At 36.8% G+C, this 19,354-nt stretch overlaps 1 protein-coding gene across 1 annotated transcript; it reads right to left on the bottom strand.

Annotated features, from left to right (window-relative positions):
* Positions 1 to 1,936: 1,936 nt before the first annotated feature.
* LOC132558016 (uncharacterized) lies at positions 1,937 to 9,894 on the bottom strand. The gene is made up of 6 exons (XM_060222534.1): positions 9,799 to 9,894; positions 8,016 to 8,086; positions 6,431 to 6,620; positions 5,556 to 5,633; positions 4,668 to 4,733; positions 1,937 to 2,290 (listed from the first exon to the last, which is right to left on the bottom strand). The coding sequence occupies exons 1-6, from the start codon at positions 9,892 to 9,894 to the stop codon at positions 1,937 to 1,939; spliced, it is 855 nt and encodes a 284-aa protein (XP_060078517.1).
* Between the last annotated feature and the right edge of the window lie 9,460 nt (positions 9,895 to 19,354).

The raw sequence follows: 19,354 nt of genomic DNA, 5'->3' as shown, positions 1-19,354 counted from the left end.
TCACCTTGATATTTAAAAACATTAGAACATAATGGATAGGCATCCGTATCTGATGAGTTTAAACATTCCCTTTTTAATGCTGCAAGTGATGTCATTGTGGGTAACAGACAGGCTGGCTCATTCCATTCTGACATAAGTCTTGGAAAAAAGCTACAAAAATTGTTGTAAATATATTCAACTGCACTTCTAGAGGCGGATACATGTAGGTGTAGATAGATTTTTTCTTGGAATTACACAATTCGTTACCATTGTGTCTACATTATGTTATTAATTTGCGTCACTATCGGACCAAACGAACAAATTTGCTGTTATAAATAAAAAAAATACGAAAAATTCCTAATCATGGTCTGACGTATTCCCAAATATTCAGCAAAACTGAAAAATTACGAATAATACCGCACAGCGGTTTATTTTTGCGAGGACGATAATTTCGCTATTTCGCAGTGGACTAAAGTGATTGCGAAAATTCAAAGTTTGAAGAAACGATGAATGCAAAATAAGACAACCGGATGGTTTGATGGTTGATCAACAGAAAATTATTGGCTGCCGGATAGTCGGATAGTAGATGACACGACGATTAGTGAAGCGATACAACGGATTAGAACTAAAGAGGTGCAGTTGGGTAGAGAGTAGGATAACCATGTCCGTTTGGGTATGGTTGGGGGTGGATAGGACAACAGGAAGAATGGGTGGCGGATAGCTGGACAGAAAGGCTGTAAAGTTACAAAAGAGGAATATTGGTGGTTAGATATGGATATTTACGACTGGTTTGTGGGAAAAGGTGATGGGCTCTGATTGGATAGCTAGATAAGAATTAGTATTGTAGCAGTTTGACAACCAAGTTTGTAATTGCAGGATGCTTTGAAATCCAGGTTCGGAGGTAGATTTGACAACATAGTTGAAATGCGTTTGGATTGTAGGATAATCTAATTAGGGATGAATGGATAATGTGACTAAATTGTAAATTGAACCAGTGAACACAAGGGTAAATGTTGGTTTGATATTATGTTTGTTTGTTGAGTTCATCGCCTCGAGAATAGCCGGGGTCATTTGGAGGCAGAATCTCACCGAAGTATACTTAGCTTGTGATCCACTCAAGAATATAGTGGAGGGAGCACATCTAATGATATCCAACAGTTTGTAGTTCGGACAGTAAGTTAAGTGATTCATGATAACAGGATTAAGTAAATAAATATTGTATGGATATATGGGATCAAAGGCGAACCTTTGGAAGCTGGTTTGTAGGACAGTCCTATAAAGAACCGATGATGATTTGATAAAGTTAGAAATGATTTAGCATTTTTGTTGAAAGGGTAGTAAGTGGAATAAAATGCACCAAAGATATAAAGCAAACAATGGTATTTTGAAGATTCACAGTACATTCATTGTAAGTATATTTTCAGCATTGAGATGTAGGCAGACTGTCTTTTCGATGTCGTAGTCTAGATCAATCTGCCACAAGAAACACGTGACATATGCAACTTCATTCGTTAATCATAGAGAACAAAATGAATATGATAGTTACCTTAAACCGCTACATCGAGAAATAAAATGGTTAACGAAGCATGATAAACAGCTGTATACATTGGTTACTTATTAACACAACACACTTTGTCGTTCTAGTCCAGTTTGCGGATGAATTTGGGATGGGCGTGATCTCAATTTCGACGGAAATTTACCAAAGAATGTACATGTATGTATCGTAGTTGTGTAAATAAATTACATAAAGGAAAAAATGCAAACAAACGTGACCGAATATTGATAACATGAGGTTTCAAATGTCTTTCTAAATCATAGCTTTATCACAAATATTTCTTAATTTTCGTTAGTGAAAATGCTAGCACCGTTATACTGCCATCCGTCCCATTTCCGCAATCTGGAAAAAAGTTTATTCTTGCGTTTCAATATTTCACACCTCAGGCAATTCTTTTTTATTTCATGTACTCCGATTCTGAGATTTGCCCAGCTCATCCTCGCGTTGAAGTTTACCCTTAATAACGCTACTCCTTTTATCGTCTTTCGATATGCTTGCTACAACTATAGCTGGCAGGATAATTCGATCTCCGCGATCGACCTCTCCCTGTGCTCCATAATACCGATAATGTAACTTTGATTTCTCCCAACAAAATTGCAAGGAAGGCGTTTCCAGTAACATAATCCACACAAGTTGAATGCACTTCGAAACAAAATCCTTCATTTTTACATTTACGTTGTCTTTTGTTGTAATCAGACTCGATTTGGAAGCGCCGTGATGATATATTTTTTCCATCCATACGTCATCAAAAAAAGCCTGTAATCAAACCAAACAAATTTGGTTGTTTTCTTTCTTTCATACAAAGACAGTGTTATTTGTACAGGAAGATCCTTTCAGTTTTTGTTGAATAATACTGTGAATAAAGTTTCATTAATATTCATTGTGAAAAGTAAAGTGAATATTTAATAATGAGTTTTTGCTGTATATTGCAATTAAAGATCGCAAATTACAAAAAACTACAAATAAATAAAACAATGATAATCAAAAGCAGAATTTAGAATGAAAAATAAAAACTTTAATCTATAAAAGCCTACCTTACCACTACACCGTAACATTTGACATAGCCCCTTAACTCATAACTACGCATTTTTACGCATTGTGACGTCGGTGTCCCCCTTATTTGTGGAGGCGTTGATCTACTCATGAAACCAGAGAAAATGCTGAACAACTTTTGTTACTATCAAATTTTCGTTTAAAAAATATTTCTTACAAATTTTGCGAGTTGAAAAAACAAGGCGTTGTTTTTAACATCATTGGATTGATGACGTCATGTGCACGGTTGACGTAAATGTCTATTCGCGGGTCCGGTTTGTTAACCACACATATGTTCGGAAAGAACGAGAGCTTTCACTCGAATTTCAAAACATGGACACCTAATATATAAAACCATGTGCATGTGCCATCACTTTTCATAATTCACTGCAAATGTTTTGATTTGAAATTCATCCGATACTATTGAAACAGCCTCGTGTCAACCTATACTACACACCTAAGGCCGATTCGAATGATATTGCATACAAATACTCACTGAATTTTATCGTCATTTAAAAGCCAAAATCTAATCAAAATCTATCTTTTTCAATTTCAATTCAGAAAATACCAAAATAAAGATTTCTTGAGTTGACAAAAGCAGTCGCTTTTAAGTACCTAAACAAACACCACAGTAAGTTGAAGTCTTGCGTTGAACAAACACGTGTGTGATTACGATCGCAACAGTACAGCTTTTCTGTTAGTTTTATAATACGCTATGTAAACAGTCGTTTAGCCTGAAATATTTCATTTTATTCACATAAAGTAAAAAACGACGATCATCCAGAAACTGAAATAAAACATATGAAAAAACCTAATCATCGACGGAAAAGGCTTTTCGGGTATTTCCAGAGTGACCACTTCCGATTTACAGACTCGATCACATATTTTGCCGAAATACAGTACAGTACGCTGCGAACAATGTACATATCACTGGTTCTTTCATGCGCCACTCAACCACACGTGCATTCTTAAATCCTGGCAAACCTATTTGTTTTAGTTGCCAATTTATTTCGTAAATGAATTTTGAAATTATCATGACAATTAAAGGAAAAGTATGAATTCCTATCAAGTTGTACGAGATTGAAAGTAACATGTATTAAAAAGGAATGGTATTTTTCACTGTTTGAGGTTTGAGTCCGCAAGCCTTATACATAGTTTGAATGTCAAGATCCACCAACCCCTGTTATCTGGAAACATCTATATTAGGAAAGTTACATAACAATTATAGTGAAAATATTTTTATTCCATACAAACTTCTAACTATTTCCAATGAAGTTTAAATAGTTATTAAGTGTACAAAATGATGCTTATATTTTCGTTTTTTCCCCCGAGTTTCTCATAACAACACAAGATTGTTATAGATTGGACAGAGTGTGATGATACTGGAACATTCAAGTCATTCTATGCCATCGGAGCCAGATATTCTTCATCTATTTTCCCCTTACCATTTATTTTCCATGAGGATTATGCAAAAAAAACTATTTCATTTAAATTGTGTGCAGTTGGGTTTTTTTTGTTTACACAGAAAATGAAACCCCACAAGCGGAGAGGAAATGTCTAGACATTCAAATGACAAACCATGCTTGAAGTTATTGGTCATCATGAGAACTAAAACACATACAGAATAAACATATTGAAAAATTAATTTTATATTACAGATATTCGTAATGTATGTCCTTACACAGTTTTCACACTTTGTACATCAGCACTACAGCTGTGTAACGAAGGTTTACATCATTATAAAACATTTACACTTTTTGGTACACGTTTATTGTATGTAAGCTGATCAAGATGCCTTTTCTACATTTTCCAATTATGAATTATGCTTTTTCATTTTATCAGATTCGTAATAATAACACTCGATAAAACTAGGGGAAAATATGAACAAGTAAAAGATTTACACGAAGACTCTTGAAAGAAGTAAAGGAATTTTTTTATGAATAATAAGTGTCTTCTGCTTCATCGACGTCATTCACCATGCACATCCTGGTCAATCCAAATAAGTAAAGTCATGTTCCCAAATAAGTTAAACACCAAAGGAACCACGAGGCATACTTACCAGCATGAAACACGTCCATATTCAATTTTTAATTACCCTTACCTCCAGTAACGCCTTTTCGATATCGTAGCTTAGAGACCGTTGAAGGTGTTGGATTTTATTCTGATTCTGTAACAAAAAGCAAAATGTTGTCGTAACATACTGTTTGAAACTTTGACAATGATAGATATCATACGATCATGTACCAGTAAACCCACATAATTGTTATCAAAAATCTGTGGAGTTATATAAATAGGAACTTGACAAAAGAGCAAAATACAAAAGAAATAAATCCAAATAGGCCGGAAACGGAATCTTCTTATGTTTTCTCTGTGGTTTAGACTTTATGTTGTCTATAGGGTAAATAGACCGATTGGCAAAAGGTAAGATATATAAAAAATACATCGTCAGTGTCTTAAAATATAAGCTGTATTTTGGCTAGGGTGAAGAAAGACAGAAGTGGCAAGTCTTTCTGTCCCGAGCGAAAATACAGCTTATATTCTACGACGTGGACCATGCATTCTATTTATCCTGAAACATTGCTTGGAAATCTTACTAATGAAACACAAACAGTTTTGTTGTTCAATGTGGTCAATCACGTTGACATTACGCTGCATTTTGCCTAATGTGGGGCGCCAAAAGAAGTGCTCTGCGCGGAAATATGGCTCCAAACTTCATCGGATATAACAGCAATTTTAAAACGTTTTAATGAATCAGTTTGTTCATTAAAACATGTAAAATCACATATTTCAACAGCTATTTATATTTCTAAATGTAATATTTAAATGAATTCGGAGAGTATGTATGTCAAATTTCCGCACATGCTAAAATGTAAAAAAATTCCGGTACTGCCAAATGCAACAAAAATATATGTGGTAGGCGTATTTCGACGATGACAGCGCCAGTTGCAGGATAAATTCTATTATGATATTAGATACGTATAAAACTGACTCCTTTATCCATGTGTAGAAGCTCTGATATTTTCTTGGCCTGTTCCTGTTGTTCCTCTTGTACAAATTTAAACACTGTCTGAAATTATAAATTACAAATTGATTTTGAAATCAAAATCAGTTCATTTCAAAAACTTTATGAGTAGATAATTTCTAAAAAAGGGAACCTGTATAAAATATATATAGACAATAAGAGAGCATTTTACTTAAAGTATTTACTTTATTCGATTGAAAGACAATAAAAACTTCATTGTAGGTGAATGTTACGATAATTTCATTTACGTATTTTATGATAAAAAAATTAAATTGATAATCTCAACGAAAAACACACATACTCAACGAAATAAAATAAGATATAACACAATATGATAGACGATGATGAACTGAAATGGCAACCGTTATGTCAGTATTTGGTTTTTAAATATTTCATTTCCTTGTGAACACTGACTAATGAAACCATTCACACAAGGAAGTCTGGCAGTTTAAACCAAATCAAATTTCAGCCAAATAGCCTAACAAGGATTGTATCAGTATAATCTTTGGGGGTTTCCGAGAATTCCGAAATCTCTCCATCCAAATTCCTTTCAAAGTCATTTTTATTTCTCCTTTACAAATCATCCCTCCCCCGAATTCCAGATGACGTTTATGTACCCAAATCATTGATATGGATTACTGAATTACTGTGACAAGTATTGAATTAAAAAAATAACAGCCAGGCAATATTGACTTTTTTAAAGAAACGCGGGAAAAAGGGGACAGCATTTTAAATCTAATATACAAAATGAATCCCTTTCCCCCAAAATCCTCGATTTATAGAAAACAATAACAATATACTTAACAAGCCACTGCAATTTAAAAATGAAAATATAATATTACTTTGATAATCGTCAGTATTAGTTCAGAGTCCTCTCTGGCTAACACGCTCATTTCTGTTCCTTTTGAGAGAGTACTGATAACGGAACTGCGGGCTGTGTTGAGAGCCTCCATCGCCGTCTCGACTGGCACATTACCAGCACTGGCGGTAGGAGTCGATTTTCTCTTTCCTTCTCCACGTAGCAAATTTAACCTGATAAAGAAATTAGATACACCATTAGAACGTGTACATTACTCTTCAGTATACAATGGGATCAAATGGCACTGGTTACCCTTCTACACGCCTAACATGTAGGGAGAAGGACGGGAAGAAGGGGGTTATGGCAAACATGTCACAACCCAGTGTGGCCAACGCCTATCTCATAGAATATTAACATCAAGGGGTCTGCTAAAAGTAACTATCAAAACTGTAGGAGTATAGATGTCTAACTGATTTCGCAAAGACACCCTTTTAATCGTTTATGCAATACATACATTCGCGGTCGGTAATGCATTCCATGACCAACACATTACGTCACTGTGGTAGAACTAGGTCTGCTCGCTAAGCAATGTTTTCATCTGAAGACAGTTGAAAGTTTTTATCTTTTAAATTGTGGCATATTTTTTTGAATTCGTCGTTCGAGTCATGGACAAACTTTCTTCGACTGTTGCGTAGGCAACTTTCGCAATATTTAAAGGATGACCTCGGCCTAATTCCAGCCAATACGATCTAACGTGCCTAGAATTAATTTTGACATGTACGGAATGGATCATTATAATAAATCTATGCCCGTAAATATGCTTATTGATTTTTGTTTTCGTTTTGAAAAACAACTCAAATTCAGTTTGAAATAAGCTTGAATATTTGAAAATAACGCTAGATCACAGTTAGAGACACTACAATCCGTGTGCCCCTTCCGTCCGTTGCGCCGTGATCAGTGACTAGTAGGATGGTAACTATAATTGTCAGTTTAAACGATATGGATAAAATTCATTTTTATGGCTTTCTACGTAATTTATATTTCTAAGTTAAATATACAATTGATGAAACTTTTTGGCTGATTCTGCAATCGATTTTTATTCTCTGGCATTATGTTATTGTTAAAGTTAATTTTGTTTTTTCTCGAAAAGGTCGGGTCATTCATTAAACAACGTCAGCCTTTAGATATGAACTATTACTGTTTTTGACAAATATCAAATACAAAACCAATCAATATATTTTATTTGGAAGATTACTTATCTAGAAAAGTTGGAAAATCAAACATTCTGTAAATGCAATTTATATTCGTGAAAATTTCACTCTCACTAGTGTTCGCTCGCAGTTTTTGGAGTGAAATCAAGGTTATGAAGGTGTAGCACTACTATAATTTGTAATGCTAAGAACAGAAACTATAAAGACTTGTGAAAAGATGCCTCATATGTACAGCATATCAAATATCTAGATTTTGTTTACGCTAATATTTCCGATTATACCTCTAATACCTTAAAAATTATCGGATAGTAGTTTGGCTTTAAAAAAACGTAAATGTGAGTTAGAAAATAATTCGATAAATAGAAGACAAAATAGGAGATCAATACATATACGACTTTAGTACTAGTTATTATTTACCTTTCTTGTAAGTTTGCAACTTCATCTCTTTCGTGGTCATGTATACCTTTCAGTACCCGGAATGTGCCCTCCTGAATTTATCAAAAACACAAAATGATTGTTATAAAAAAAATACACAGAAACATTAGCATATGTATTTTGAAATTTGCAGTTGTATATCTTGGAGTTCTTATATATAGAAATACCGCTGTAAATTGCGACGCCGAACGGGAAAAGAAAATGGATATGTCATGTCTGAATTGTCTTATTAAGACTTTTATGACTCAGTGTCCGAATTAACGACTTCATTATAATATCAAATTATCCACACTTCCTCGTTGACTAGATTGCCATGTGATTTGTTGTAGAAAAGAACATATGGATCGGCAGTTCAAAAATAACTGGTTAACAAACTTATTGAGTGGGTGTTACTGAAAATATATTCATTTCTCAAAAATGAGTCCTGCGACAACTTTGACAGAGCATTAGCAAGATTGCAGTGTTGTTATCATAAACAAACTAAACAATAACAAGTGGGACACAACACCAACTGTTCTTTATCAGAAGTATCTCGAGGTCTGCCAGACCTGGGACGCTTGTCAACAACCAGTTTGGTTAAGAAACTGCATTAATCACGAAATAGCAGAATGGCTGACACTAAACCATTCAGCTACATGCCTGTATGTTATACCAACTACAACCATTCCAGAAACTTTCCATCTTTTAGCAAATGTCAATGTTCGACTTGTCACTTTGAGATACAGTATGAGTAAGGGTATGATTTACCAGCAATACACGTGTAAACGTTGCTTTTGGTGGCAAAACAGACTTGTGTTTTGAGGATAACATACCCCAGTTTAATACGGGTTATCTTTAACAGAGTGCATCGCTTGGTGACATACAGTGTCAAACACAAAAGGAGACAATGCAAGGAGTATGACAAGGTTCAAGTTTACAAAAGCGAAAATCAGTTTTGAATAAAACTTTCATACTGAAATCGATGGTCCCCTAACGTTTGGCTAAGTATACAGAAGGAAGGTCTATAAGGCCGGATTTTGGCACTATGTTTCAGTCACCAAGTTTTGTCGGAAGCCTGTAAAACACACTAGCTTTCTACATTTTTCCCTAGACATTTTTATAATCAGGATTATCATTTATCCATTTTATTTATTTCTAACCTTTTCGTGTGTGAAGTGATCTACATGTTTACGGTCTAGACACCAAAGCGAGATGGATTTGTCTATAAATTTGAACAAACATTATCTATTATTAGTGTTTCCTGTGTTGTGCTCAATCCTTCATCAACGCAAAAATGTTATCAATGCCTAAACGTAATTTATATCACATTCAGTTTTACTTACTAAAACATCAGATCAATACTTTGTGGTACAAAAAATATAACTCTATCTTGCGTTGTATCATACCGATCTCTCATTATCGACAATATGATAAATGATATATTTTTAAAGTTTTCATGAACGTTATAAACTACCGGCTTTCGCAAACCCGTAGACAGACATTCATCCTGACTGAAAAACAATCTGAAGATCAAGGGTTAAAGAAATACTAATCCGCTAAAAATTGGTAACATTATTACTCTATTCCCCTCTTTCGGATTTGTTGCACGTTTCGCTTGATCAGTCAACTGTTCTTCTCCACCCATGCATACCTACGTATACGCTCAGTACGGTAAGTACAACTCTATAACACCTTTCGTTCAGACAGAGACGTAACATGTCTGTTATCCACGTATCTGGTTCAGAATAGACATTTTCCGTTTCTGGTATAACTTACTTTTACCTACCTGTTTTATTCTGAGTAATTCCAACATTTCCTTGATCTCGTCATCAGGCGGGGATTCATTAATCCACTCTTCAAAATGTTTATCTAACTTTTCCATAATGCTTGCAGATCTACAATACTAAAAAGGGTACACCTCAGCTTACTGGCTTGGAAAGCAGAAGTGACACCCAACAACGCAAAACGATAAAAACATGCACATTTCTAGATAAGATGAAACTTCCTCGTTTCAGTAAAATATAATAGATGTTAAGTTAACAGTTCAATAACTTTAATATATAACTGTTATCAAGGAGATCGTACTGGGCGAGGCGTGTGGTCGACAGGTAGGTAAACAAATAACCTTTTGGTGATCAAATGTACGAGGAACGAGGAAGTAAACTAGATAGATAAGGCAACTTGACGTTTTTACAAATTATTGACATAAGTAATACAGGTTGTAAGTATTAAACAAAACAGACGAGACTTCAGGACCCGGAATTAACTGGTTTTCATGGTAACGGAAGATTGTTGAAACTTAAGTGATAATGAAACCTTTAAGCTCAAAACAATTGTGATAACACAGCTTACTTATCATCATTTTATGATTTATTATTTGTTGAATGATATGAACGATTAGGTGAAAATATTTAGTCATCAGGTTGAGTTAGGTTTTTCCTTTTACTCCAGGTATTAGTAATTTTTTTCCTTCATTTTCATTATTTGTCATATGCTTCTGTTGATTATACTTATATTGTATATTGTTGACTAAAGCGTTGACATTTAAAGACTTATTAAGACATCTGCTTCTATAGATATATTGTTTAATGATCAGCATGAACATATTATCAACAGTACAATTCAGACGTCTGTCAGCAACTCCACCGATTGGAAGGGATTGTTTGTTGATTAAAAAGAATGTAAAGCTTCTAGGAATATTTCTGAACTTTAAAGTAGATTTCATACTGACATCGTCACTGTCTATGACAGTACATGGTGTCTATGTCGTCCCTGTCTATGACAGTACATGGTGTCTATGCCGTCCCTGTCTATGACAGTACATGGTGTCTATGCCGTCCCTGTCTATGACAGTACATGGTGTCTATGCCGTCCCTGTCTATGACAGTACATGGTGGCTATGTAGTCCCTGTCTATGACAGTACATGGTGGCTATATATGATTTCTGTGTAGTCCCTGTCTATGCCAGTATATGATGGCTATGTAGTCCCTGTCTATGACAGTACATGGTGGCTATGGTGTCCATGTCTATGACAGTATATGATTTCTCTGTAGTCCCTGTCTATGACAGTATATGATGTCTATGTAGTCCCTGTCTATGACAGTACATGGTGGCTATGGTGTCCCTGTCTATGACAGTATATGATGTCTGTGTAGTCCCTGTCTATGACAGTATATGATGTCCCTGTCTATGACAGTATATGATGTCTATGTAGTCCCTGTCTATGACAGTATATGATGTCTATATCGTCCCTGTCTATGACAGTATACGGTGTCTATGTCGTCCCTGTCTATGACAGTATATAATGTCTATATCGTCCCTGTCTATGACAGTATATGATGTCTATATCGTCCCTGTCTATGACAGTATATAATGTATATATCGTCCCTGTCTATGACAGTATATGATGTCTATATCGTCCCTGTCTATGACAGTACATGGTGTCTATGTCGCCCCTGTCTATGACAGTATATAATGTCTATATCGTCCCTGTCTATGACAGTATATGGTGTCTATGTCGTCCCTGTCTATGACAGTACATGGTGTCTATATCGTCCCTGTCTATGACAGTATATAATGTCTATATCGTCCCTGTCTATGACAGTATATGTCGTCCCTGTCTATGACAGTATATAATGTCTATATCGTCCCTGTCTATGACAGTATATAATGTCTATATCGTCCCTGTCTATGACAGTATAAAATGTCTATATCGTCCCTGTCTATGACAGTATACGGTGTCTATGTCGTCCCTGTCTATGACAGTATATGGTGTCTATATCGTCCCTGTCTATGACAGTACATGGTGTCTATGTCGCCCCTGTCTATGACAGTATATGGTGTCTATGTCGTCCCTGTCTATGACAGTATATGGCGTCTATGTCGTCCCTGCCTATGACAGTACATGGTGTCTATGTCGTCCCTGTCTATGACAGTATATAATGTCTATATCGTCCCTGTCTATGACAGTATACGGTGTCTATGTCGTCCCTGTCTATGCCAGTATATAATGGTGTCTATGTCGTCGTCCCTGTCTATGACAGTATATGGTGTATATATCGTCCCTGACTATGACAGTACATGGTGTCTATGTCGTCCCTGTCTATGACAGTATATATGTCTATGTCGTCCCTGTCTATGACAGTATATGGTGTATATATCGTCTGTCTATGTCCCTGTCTATGACAGTATATCTATGTATATGTCGTCCCTGTCTATGACAGTACATGGTGTCTATATCGTCCCTGTCTATGACAGTATAAAATGTCTATATCGTCCCTGTCTATGACAGTATACGGTGTCTATGTCGTCCCTGTCTATGACAGTATATGTTGTATATATCGTCCCTGTCTATGACAGTATATGGTGTCTATGTCGTCCCTGTCTATGACAGTACATGGTATCTATGTCGTCCCTGTCTATGACAGTATATGATGTCTATGTAGTCCCTGTCTATGACAGTACATGGTGGCTATGGAGTCCCTGTCAGTGACAGTATATGATGTCTATATCGTCCCTGTCTATGACAGTACATGGTGTCTATGTCGTCCCTGTCTATGACAGTATATGATGTCTGTGTAGTCCCTGTCTATGACAGTATATAATGTCTATGTCGTCCCTGTCTATGACAGTATATGGTGTATATATCGTCCCTGACTATGACAGTACATGGTGTCTATGTCGTCCCTGTCTATGACAGTACATGGTGTCTATGTCGCCCCTGTCTATGACAGTATATGGTGTCTATGTCGTCCCTGTCTATGACAGTATATGGTGTCTATGTCGTCCCTGTCTATGACAGTATATGGTGTATATATCGTCCCTGTCTATGACAGTATATAATGTCTATATCGTCCCTGTCTATGACAGTATATGATGTCTGTGTAGTCCCTGTCTATGACAGTATATGGTGTATATATCGTCCCTGTCTATGACAGTACATGGTGTCTATGTCGCCCCTGTCTATGACAGTATATAATGTCTATATCGTCCCTGTCTATGACAGTATATGATGTCTGTGTAGTCCCTGTCTATGACAGTATATGGTGTATATATCGTCCCTGTCTATGACAGTACATGGTGTCTATGTCGTCCCTGTCTATGACAGTATATGATGTCTGTGTCGTCCCTGTCTATGACAGTATATGATGTCTGTGTAGTCCCTGTCTATGACAGTATATGGTGTCTATATCGTCCCTGTCTATGACAGTACATGGTGTCTATGTCGTCCCTGTCTATGACAGTACATGGTGTCTATGTCGTCCCTGTCTATGACAGTATATGGTGTCTATGTCGTCCCTGTCTATGCCAGTATACGGTGTCTATATCGTCCCTGTCTATGACAGTATATAATGTCTATGTCGTCCCTGTCTATGACAGTACATGGTGTCTATATCGCCCCTGTCTATGACAGTATATAATGTCTATGTCTATGTCCCTGTCTATGACAGTATATGGTGTCTATATCGTCCCTGTCTATGACAGTATATGGTGTCTATGTCGTCCCCTGTCTATGACAGTATATGGTGTCTATGTCGTCCCTGTCTATGACAGTATATGGTGTCTATGTCGTCCCTGTCTATGACAGTATATGGTGTCCCTATGACAGTATAAAATGTCTATATCGTCCCTGTCTATGACAGTATACGGTGTCTATGTCGTCCCTGTCTATGACAGTATATGTTGTATATATCGTCCCTGTCTATGACAGTACATGGTGTCTATGTCGCCCCTGTCTATGACAGTATATGGTGTCTATGTCGTCCCTGTCTATGACAGTATATGGTGTCTATGTCGTCCCTGTCTATGACAGTATATGGTGTCTATGTCGTCCCTGTCTATGACAGTACATGGTGTCTATGTCGTCCCTGTCTATGACAGTATATAATGTCTATATCGTCCCTGTCTATGACAGTATATGATGTCTGTGTAGTCCCTGTCTATGACAGTATATGGTGTCTATGTCGTCCCTGTCTATGACAGTATATGGTGTCTATATCGTCCCTGTCTATGACAGTATATGATGTCTATGTCGTCCCTGTCTATGACAGTATATGGTGTATATATCGTCCCTGTTTATGACAGTAATGGTGTCTATGTCGTCCCTGTCTATGACAGTACATGATGTCTATGTCGCCCCTGTCTATGACAGTATATGATGTCTATATCGTCCCTGTCTATGACAGTATACGGTGTATATGTCGTCCCTGTCTATGACAGTACATGGTGTCTATGTCGTCCCTGTCTATGACAGTACATGGTGTCTATGTCGTCCCTGTCTATGACAGTACATGGTGTCTATGTCGTCACTGTCTATGACAGGATATAATGTCTATATCGTCCCTGTCTATGACAGTATATAATGTCTATATCGTCCCTGTCTATGACAGTACATGGTGTCTATGTCGTCCCTGTCTATGACAGTACATGGTGTCTATGTCGCCCCTGTCTATGACAGTATATGGTGTCTATATCGTCCCTGTCCATGACAGTATATGGTGTCTATGTGGTCCCTGTCCATGACAGTATAAGATGTCTATGTCGTCCCTGTCTATGACAGTACATGATGTCTATGTCGCCCCTGTCTATGACAGTATATGATGTCTATATCGTCCCTGTCCATGACAGTATATGATGTCTATGTGGTCCCTGTCCATGACAGTATAAGATGTCTATGTCGTCCCTGTCTATGACAGTACATGGTGTCTATGTCGTCCCTGTCTATGACAGTACATGGTGTCTATGTCGTCCCTGTCTATGACAGGATATAATGTCTATATCGTCCCTGTCTATGACAGTATATAATGTCTATATCGTCCCTGTCTATGACAGTACATGGTGTCTATGTCGTCCCTGTCTATGACAGTATATGATGTCTGTGTAGTCCCTGTCTATGACAGTATATGGTGTATATATCGTCCCTGTCTATGACAGTACATGGTGTCTATGTCGTCCCTGTCTATGACAGTATATGATGTCTGTGTAGTCCCTGTCTATGACAGTATATGATGTCTATGTAGTCCCTGTCTATGACAGTACATGGTGTCTATGTCGTCCCTGTCTATGACAGTATATGGTGTCTATGTCGTCCCTGTCTATGACAGTATATAATGTCTATATCGTCCCTGTCTATGACAGTATACGGTGTCTATGTCGTCCCTGTCTATGACAGTATATGGTGTATATATCGTCCCTGTCTATGACAGTACATGGTGTCTATGTCGTCCCTGTCTATGACAGTATATAATGTCTATGTCGTCCCTGTCTATGACAGTACATGGTGTCTATATCGCCCCTGTCTATGACAGTATATAATGTCTATATCGCCCCTGTCTATGACAGTATGTGGTGTCTATGCCGTCCCTGTCTATGACAGTATACGGTGTCTATGCCGTCCCTGTCTATGACAGTACATGGTGTCTATGTCGTCCCTGTCTATGACAGTATATGGTGTCTATTCCGTCCCTGTCTATGACAGTACATGGTGTCTATGTGGTCCCTGTGTATGTCAGTACATGGTGTCTATATCGTCCCTGTCTATGACAGTATATAATGTCTATGTCGCCCCTGTCTATGACGGTATACGTTGTCTATGTGGTCCCTGTCTGTGACAGTATATGGTGTCTATGTAGTCGCTGTCTATGACAGTATGTGGTGTCTATGTCGTTCCTGTCTATGACAGTATACGGTGTCTATGCCGTCCCTGTCTATGACAGTATATGGTGTCTATGATGTCCCTGTCTATGAAAGTATATGGTGTCTATATCGTCCCTGTTTATGACAGCATGTGGTGTCTATATCGTCCCTGTCTATGACAGTATATGGTGTCTATGTCTTTCCTCTTCTATGACAGTATATGATGTATATATGGTCCCTGTCTATGACAGTACATGGTGTCTATGTCGTCCCTGTCTATGACAGTATATGATGTCTATATGGTCCCTGTCTATGACAGTACATGGTTTTCCAGTTTGCTACGGGGTTCCGTACCCGCAGCTTATGTTCACTAGAAACAGATCGGTCCGTGCTGACGTGGCTGTGTCTTCCGCTCGGTCGATGTTCTTAATGAGATTAACCAACCATGAAAAGGAGACCCCGCCTCTAAATGATAGGCCTGCTATTCAAGGGGTTATAAACTATACTTACAGGTGCACATGAACTAAACTTTACGTAATGAGTAAACAACATAGTATCAATAGTATTCATGGAAAAATAATATAAAAAAAACATCTCTATTTACAATATCTCAACAGGTATATTTGTGTTTCAGGATCAGACATTTGTCATACTGGTGACTAGTTATTTTTACATTAAGGATAACACCGCGATGCTATCCTCGGGTGGCGTACCCGACTGCACATTGTTTCATACTTAACACAGGGACTTGGAACGAATTCCAAAGTCATGCTTAGTATATGCAATATATGTAGGCCGTGGGTTGGGAATTAATGCAAAGTCCTTATGATACTAAAGCATAAACAATGGGTTTTAAAATTCATTTAGAAGAAACAACCTAAAAGCACACAGACTTCGAAAATTTGAGAAATGCATGCCTAGTTTATATCGGCCGAAACATAAAACACAGGGACATGACACATGTACCTCAGGAGCTTACGTGTGTACAAACCATTGAGTGGATTATTCGTCACGTCCCTGTGGCACGACATATATTATACTTCTATAGATATCCATACCTCATGCACACTGTCCCTTTATGTTTCAGTAGGTGATCAGAGATGTGGTTTCAGTAGATCCAATGTAATGTTTACGAACACGTGTAATAGTGTGATATCAAAGCTTATAAAGATATCTCCCCAACACACTTCGGAGTCTTCCGTCCGTGTTCTTTCGCCAGAAATAGGTTATAGATTACTAAACAAAGAAATAGATCGAAAAATTACGATATTGCTGGATTCCAAACTTGTCTTACCTGTAACAGCTGTGGAATGCCTACTTTCGTTTTGACTAGGAAGTGATAAAGCGTGTTTTGTTCGAGTTGTCTCCCTTCTGTCATTCGGGAATCAAATTGTTTCTGATGTTTTACCAAGAAATGCTCCTTTGAAAACAAAAACTATCAAACATTTAATGCCGTATGTTTTTTTTTGTTTTGCACGTAATTTAACAACTTCAATATATTTTCTTTGGATTTGAAGAGAATGCAATGTTATTCTTCCTACTCCTCGTAACGTGGTAGGGATACATGTATGTCCAAGCCTAATATGGTAGGTAATCCTGGTCTTGTACAAGTGTATGGTGACGAATGGTAGATTCTGCGCAAAATGCATATATACGGTACAAATATCAATTAATTAATGAATCTATAGCTTTATTGAAGTCACATGGTCTAAATCAAGTGTTACAAGTAAAGAAATGTAGTTAAGGATTGAATAATCTTGTTATGGCATAACAAGACCCGCAAACACTATACTGAGAGGTAGATAAATAAGGTTTCCCTGCTTGTAATGTCTGGCATTAATATCGACCATGAATGCCAAGACCATACAAGTTAAAACATGTGTTTACTTGCCCCATCCATTCCGTTATCTTACGTCGATTATACTAAGATGGTTTAGACTAAGATGACCTATCATCTTCAGCACTGTAATCCGTCAAGCGGAAAGGCCATTTTGACGGCGAACCGTAGCCATTTCAATGCCCACAAGACTAACGTCATGATTAATTTTGACATAACGGTCGCGCTTTGAATAGAATTGTATCGTAAATCACGCATCTTTCTGGTTTCTGCCATTGTAGTGAAAATTTGAATATTTCGTTTTAAAACAGAGATGAAAATAAAACTAATATGACGTATGACGTATGACGTATGCAATTTCTAAATTAATTTTTAGACTTTCCACAATTTTTTATCGAATAACAAGGAAAATAATCACAACATAATTATCGGTGTATTACCTAATTCGGTTTTGTCAACAACTCAGACAATGGTCAATAGATTATCCATTTTACTTTTTTTTCTTTTTGAATTCTAAGCAATGAATCGTTGAATGTTCAACAGATACTGTGTAACGTACTAGTAGTCTGGAACGTTAAAAATGTGTATTAGACCTCAAGTTAATCCCAGATTTCAATCTCCTGCAAGTTGAATGTCTTTGAAAGTATCTAACGTACGATACATATGATCCCGAACATTTGCAACCTCTAGGGTGTGTAATATATTATCGTGACCCTAGTCCGTGAACAGAGGATCAAAAAATTTATCCGTAATTCGATAATCCCGCCTGACAAAGCGTACCAGATTCGTTTTTATTCTACCGCATTTGCGCTAAAATGACACTTTTAAAATCAGATAAAACAGGCAGAGCTCCTCTCACTGTAATAGACTGTCATACTTTTGTCCTGTTTTAAGTTTTCACGCCGATATTTTACTTGTCTATTCGTCAAATCTATTTTCTAATTGACGTATAATTAGCAGTTTACAATGTAGTTCATAAGATTTCGTTTCCATACACTATGTGACATCAGATTGGTTTTATACCGATCATTATTTTTGTCTTGTTTGAAAATTTTGTCATTGTATCTGTATCATTGATGGCCATTGGTCTTAAATCTTTTGTTTGTTTGTTTGTTTTGTTTTTGTTTTGTATACAAAATGGTTTCGCAACCCCTCTCCCCCCCCCCCCTTTTTTTTGATTTTTGGTTGCTTTTTTTTGTCATAATTTTCAAAGTGTATTCAAAATTATATTGTATTCGAAGGCACTGATACTCACAAGTCTATTCAATAGGATGTTACCCAACATGAGAACTGTGGCATTAGAATCACGCTAGGGATCTGAATTGGTAAACACAGTTAGGTTACTAGGTATGGATAGAAAATACACTGGTGCATTCAGTGTGGAATTTATTACAGGTGTGTGCCAAAAAATATCTACCTACCAACTATATTCAGTTAACACAAGTATCCATATTGTTTAAGTCGTTGATCCTCTCATCCGGATTATCTAGATCAGACGTCAATCGTCACAAGTGTAAGGCGATACAAATGTATTTATGTGATATTTCTATTTCAAACTGTATGTCAAGTTAGATTGTATTTTTTTATGAACAGTTCTGAAACGTAAAATAATTAATTATGGCCTTACCTTCCGTTCGGAACTACTCATCTTCGCCATTTTGAATTCTTACTCGAATACCATTCATAAAAAAGACAAATGCTATTGTCAAAGACATTAGATTTATCGTCAGTTGATTGATAATGGGGACCTAGGAATATGTTTGGTGAAAAAGTCTTAATCATGAATACATTTCGTTTATGGATTTTATAGGAATTTTGTTAAATGTGATATTTATTTGATCAAACTACGCTACTGGAACTGTCGTCAAA

The sequence above is a fragment of the Ylistrum balloti genome, unplaced genomic scaffold (genome assembly GCF_031769215.1).
Source record: "Ylistrum balloti isolate Yb309-2 unplaced genomic scaffold, AGI_CSIRO_Ybal_v1 Utg370744, whole genome shotgun sequence".
Lineage (NCBI taxonomy): Eukaryota > Metazoa > Mollusca > Bivalvia > Pectinida > Pectinidae > Ylistrum > Ylistrum balloti.
The sequence above is the reverse complement of the archived record's forward strand: the minus strand, read 5'-3'. Positions and strand labels throughout refer to the sequence as shown.

Coding starts and splice junctions, on each gene's coding strand:
- LOC132558016 (XM_060222534.1), bottom strand. CDS start 9,894: ATGGAAAAGTTAGATAAACATTTTGAAGAGTGGATTAATGAATCCCCG. Junction 6,621..8,015: donor GTTGCAAACTTACAAGAAAG/GTAAATAATAAC, acceptor TTTCTTTATCAG/GTTAAATTTGCTACGTGGAG. Junction 2,291..4,667: donor TCGAAAAGGCGTTACTGGAG/GTAAGGGTAATT, acceptor GTTTGATTACAG/GCTTTTTTTGATGACGTATG.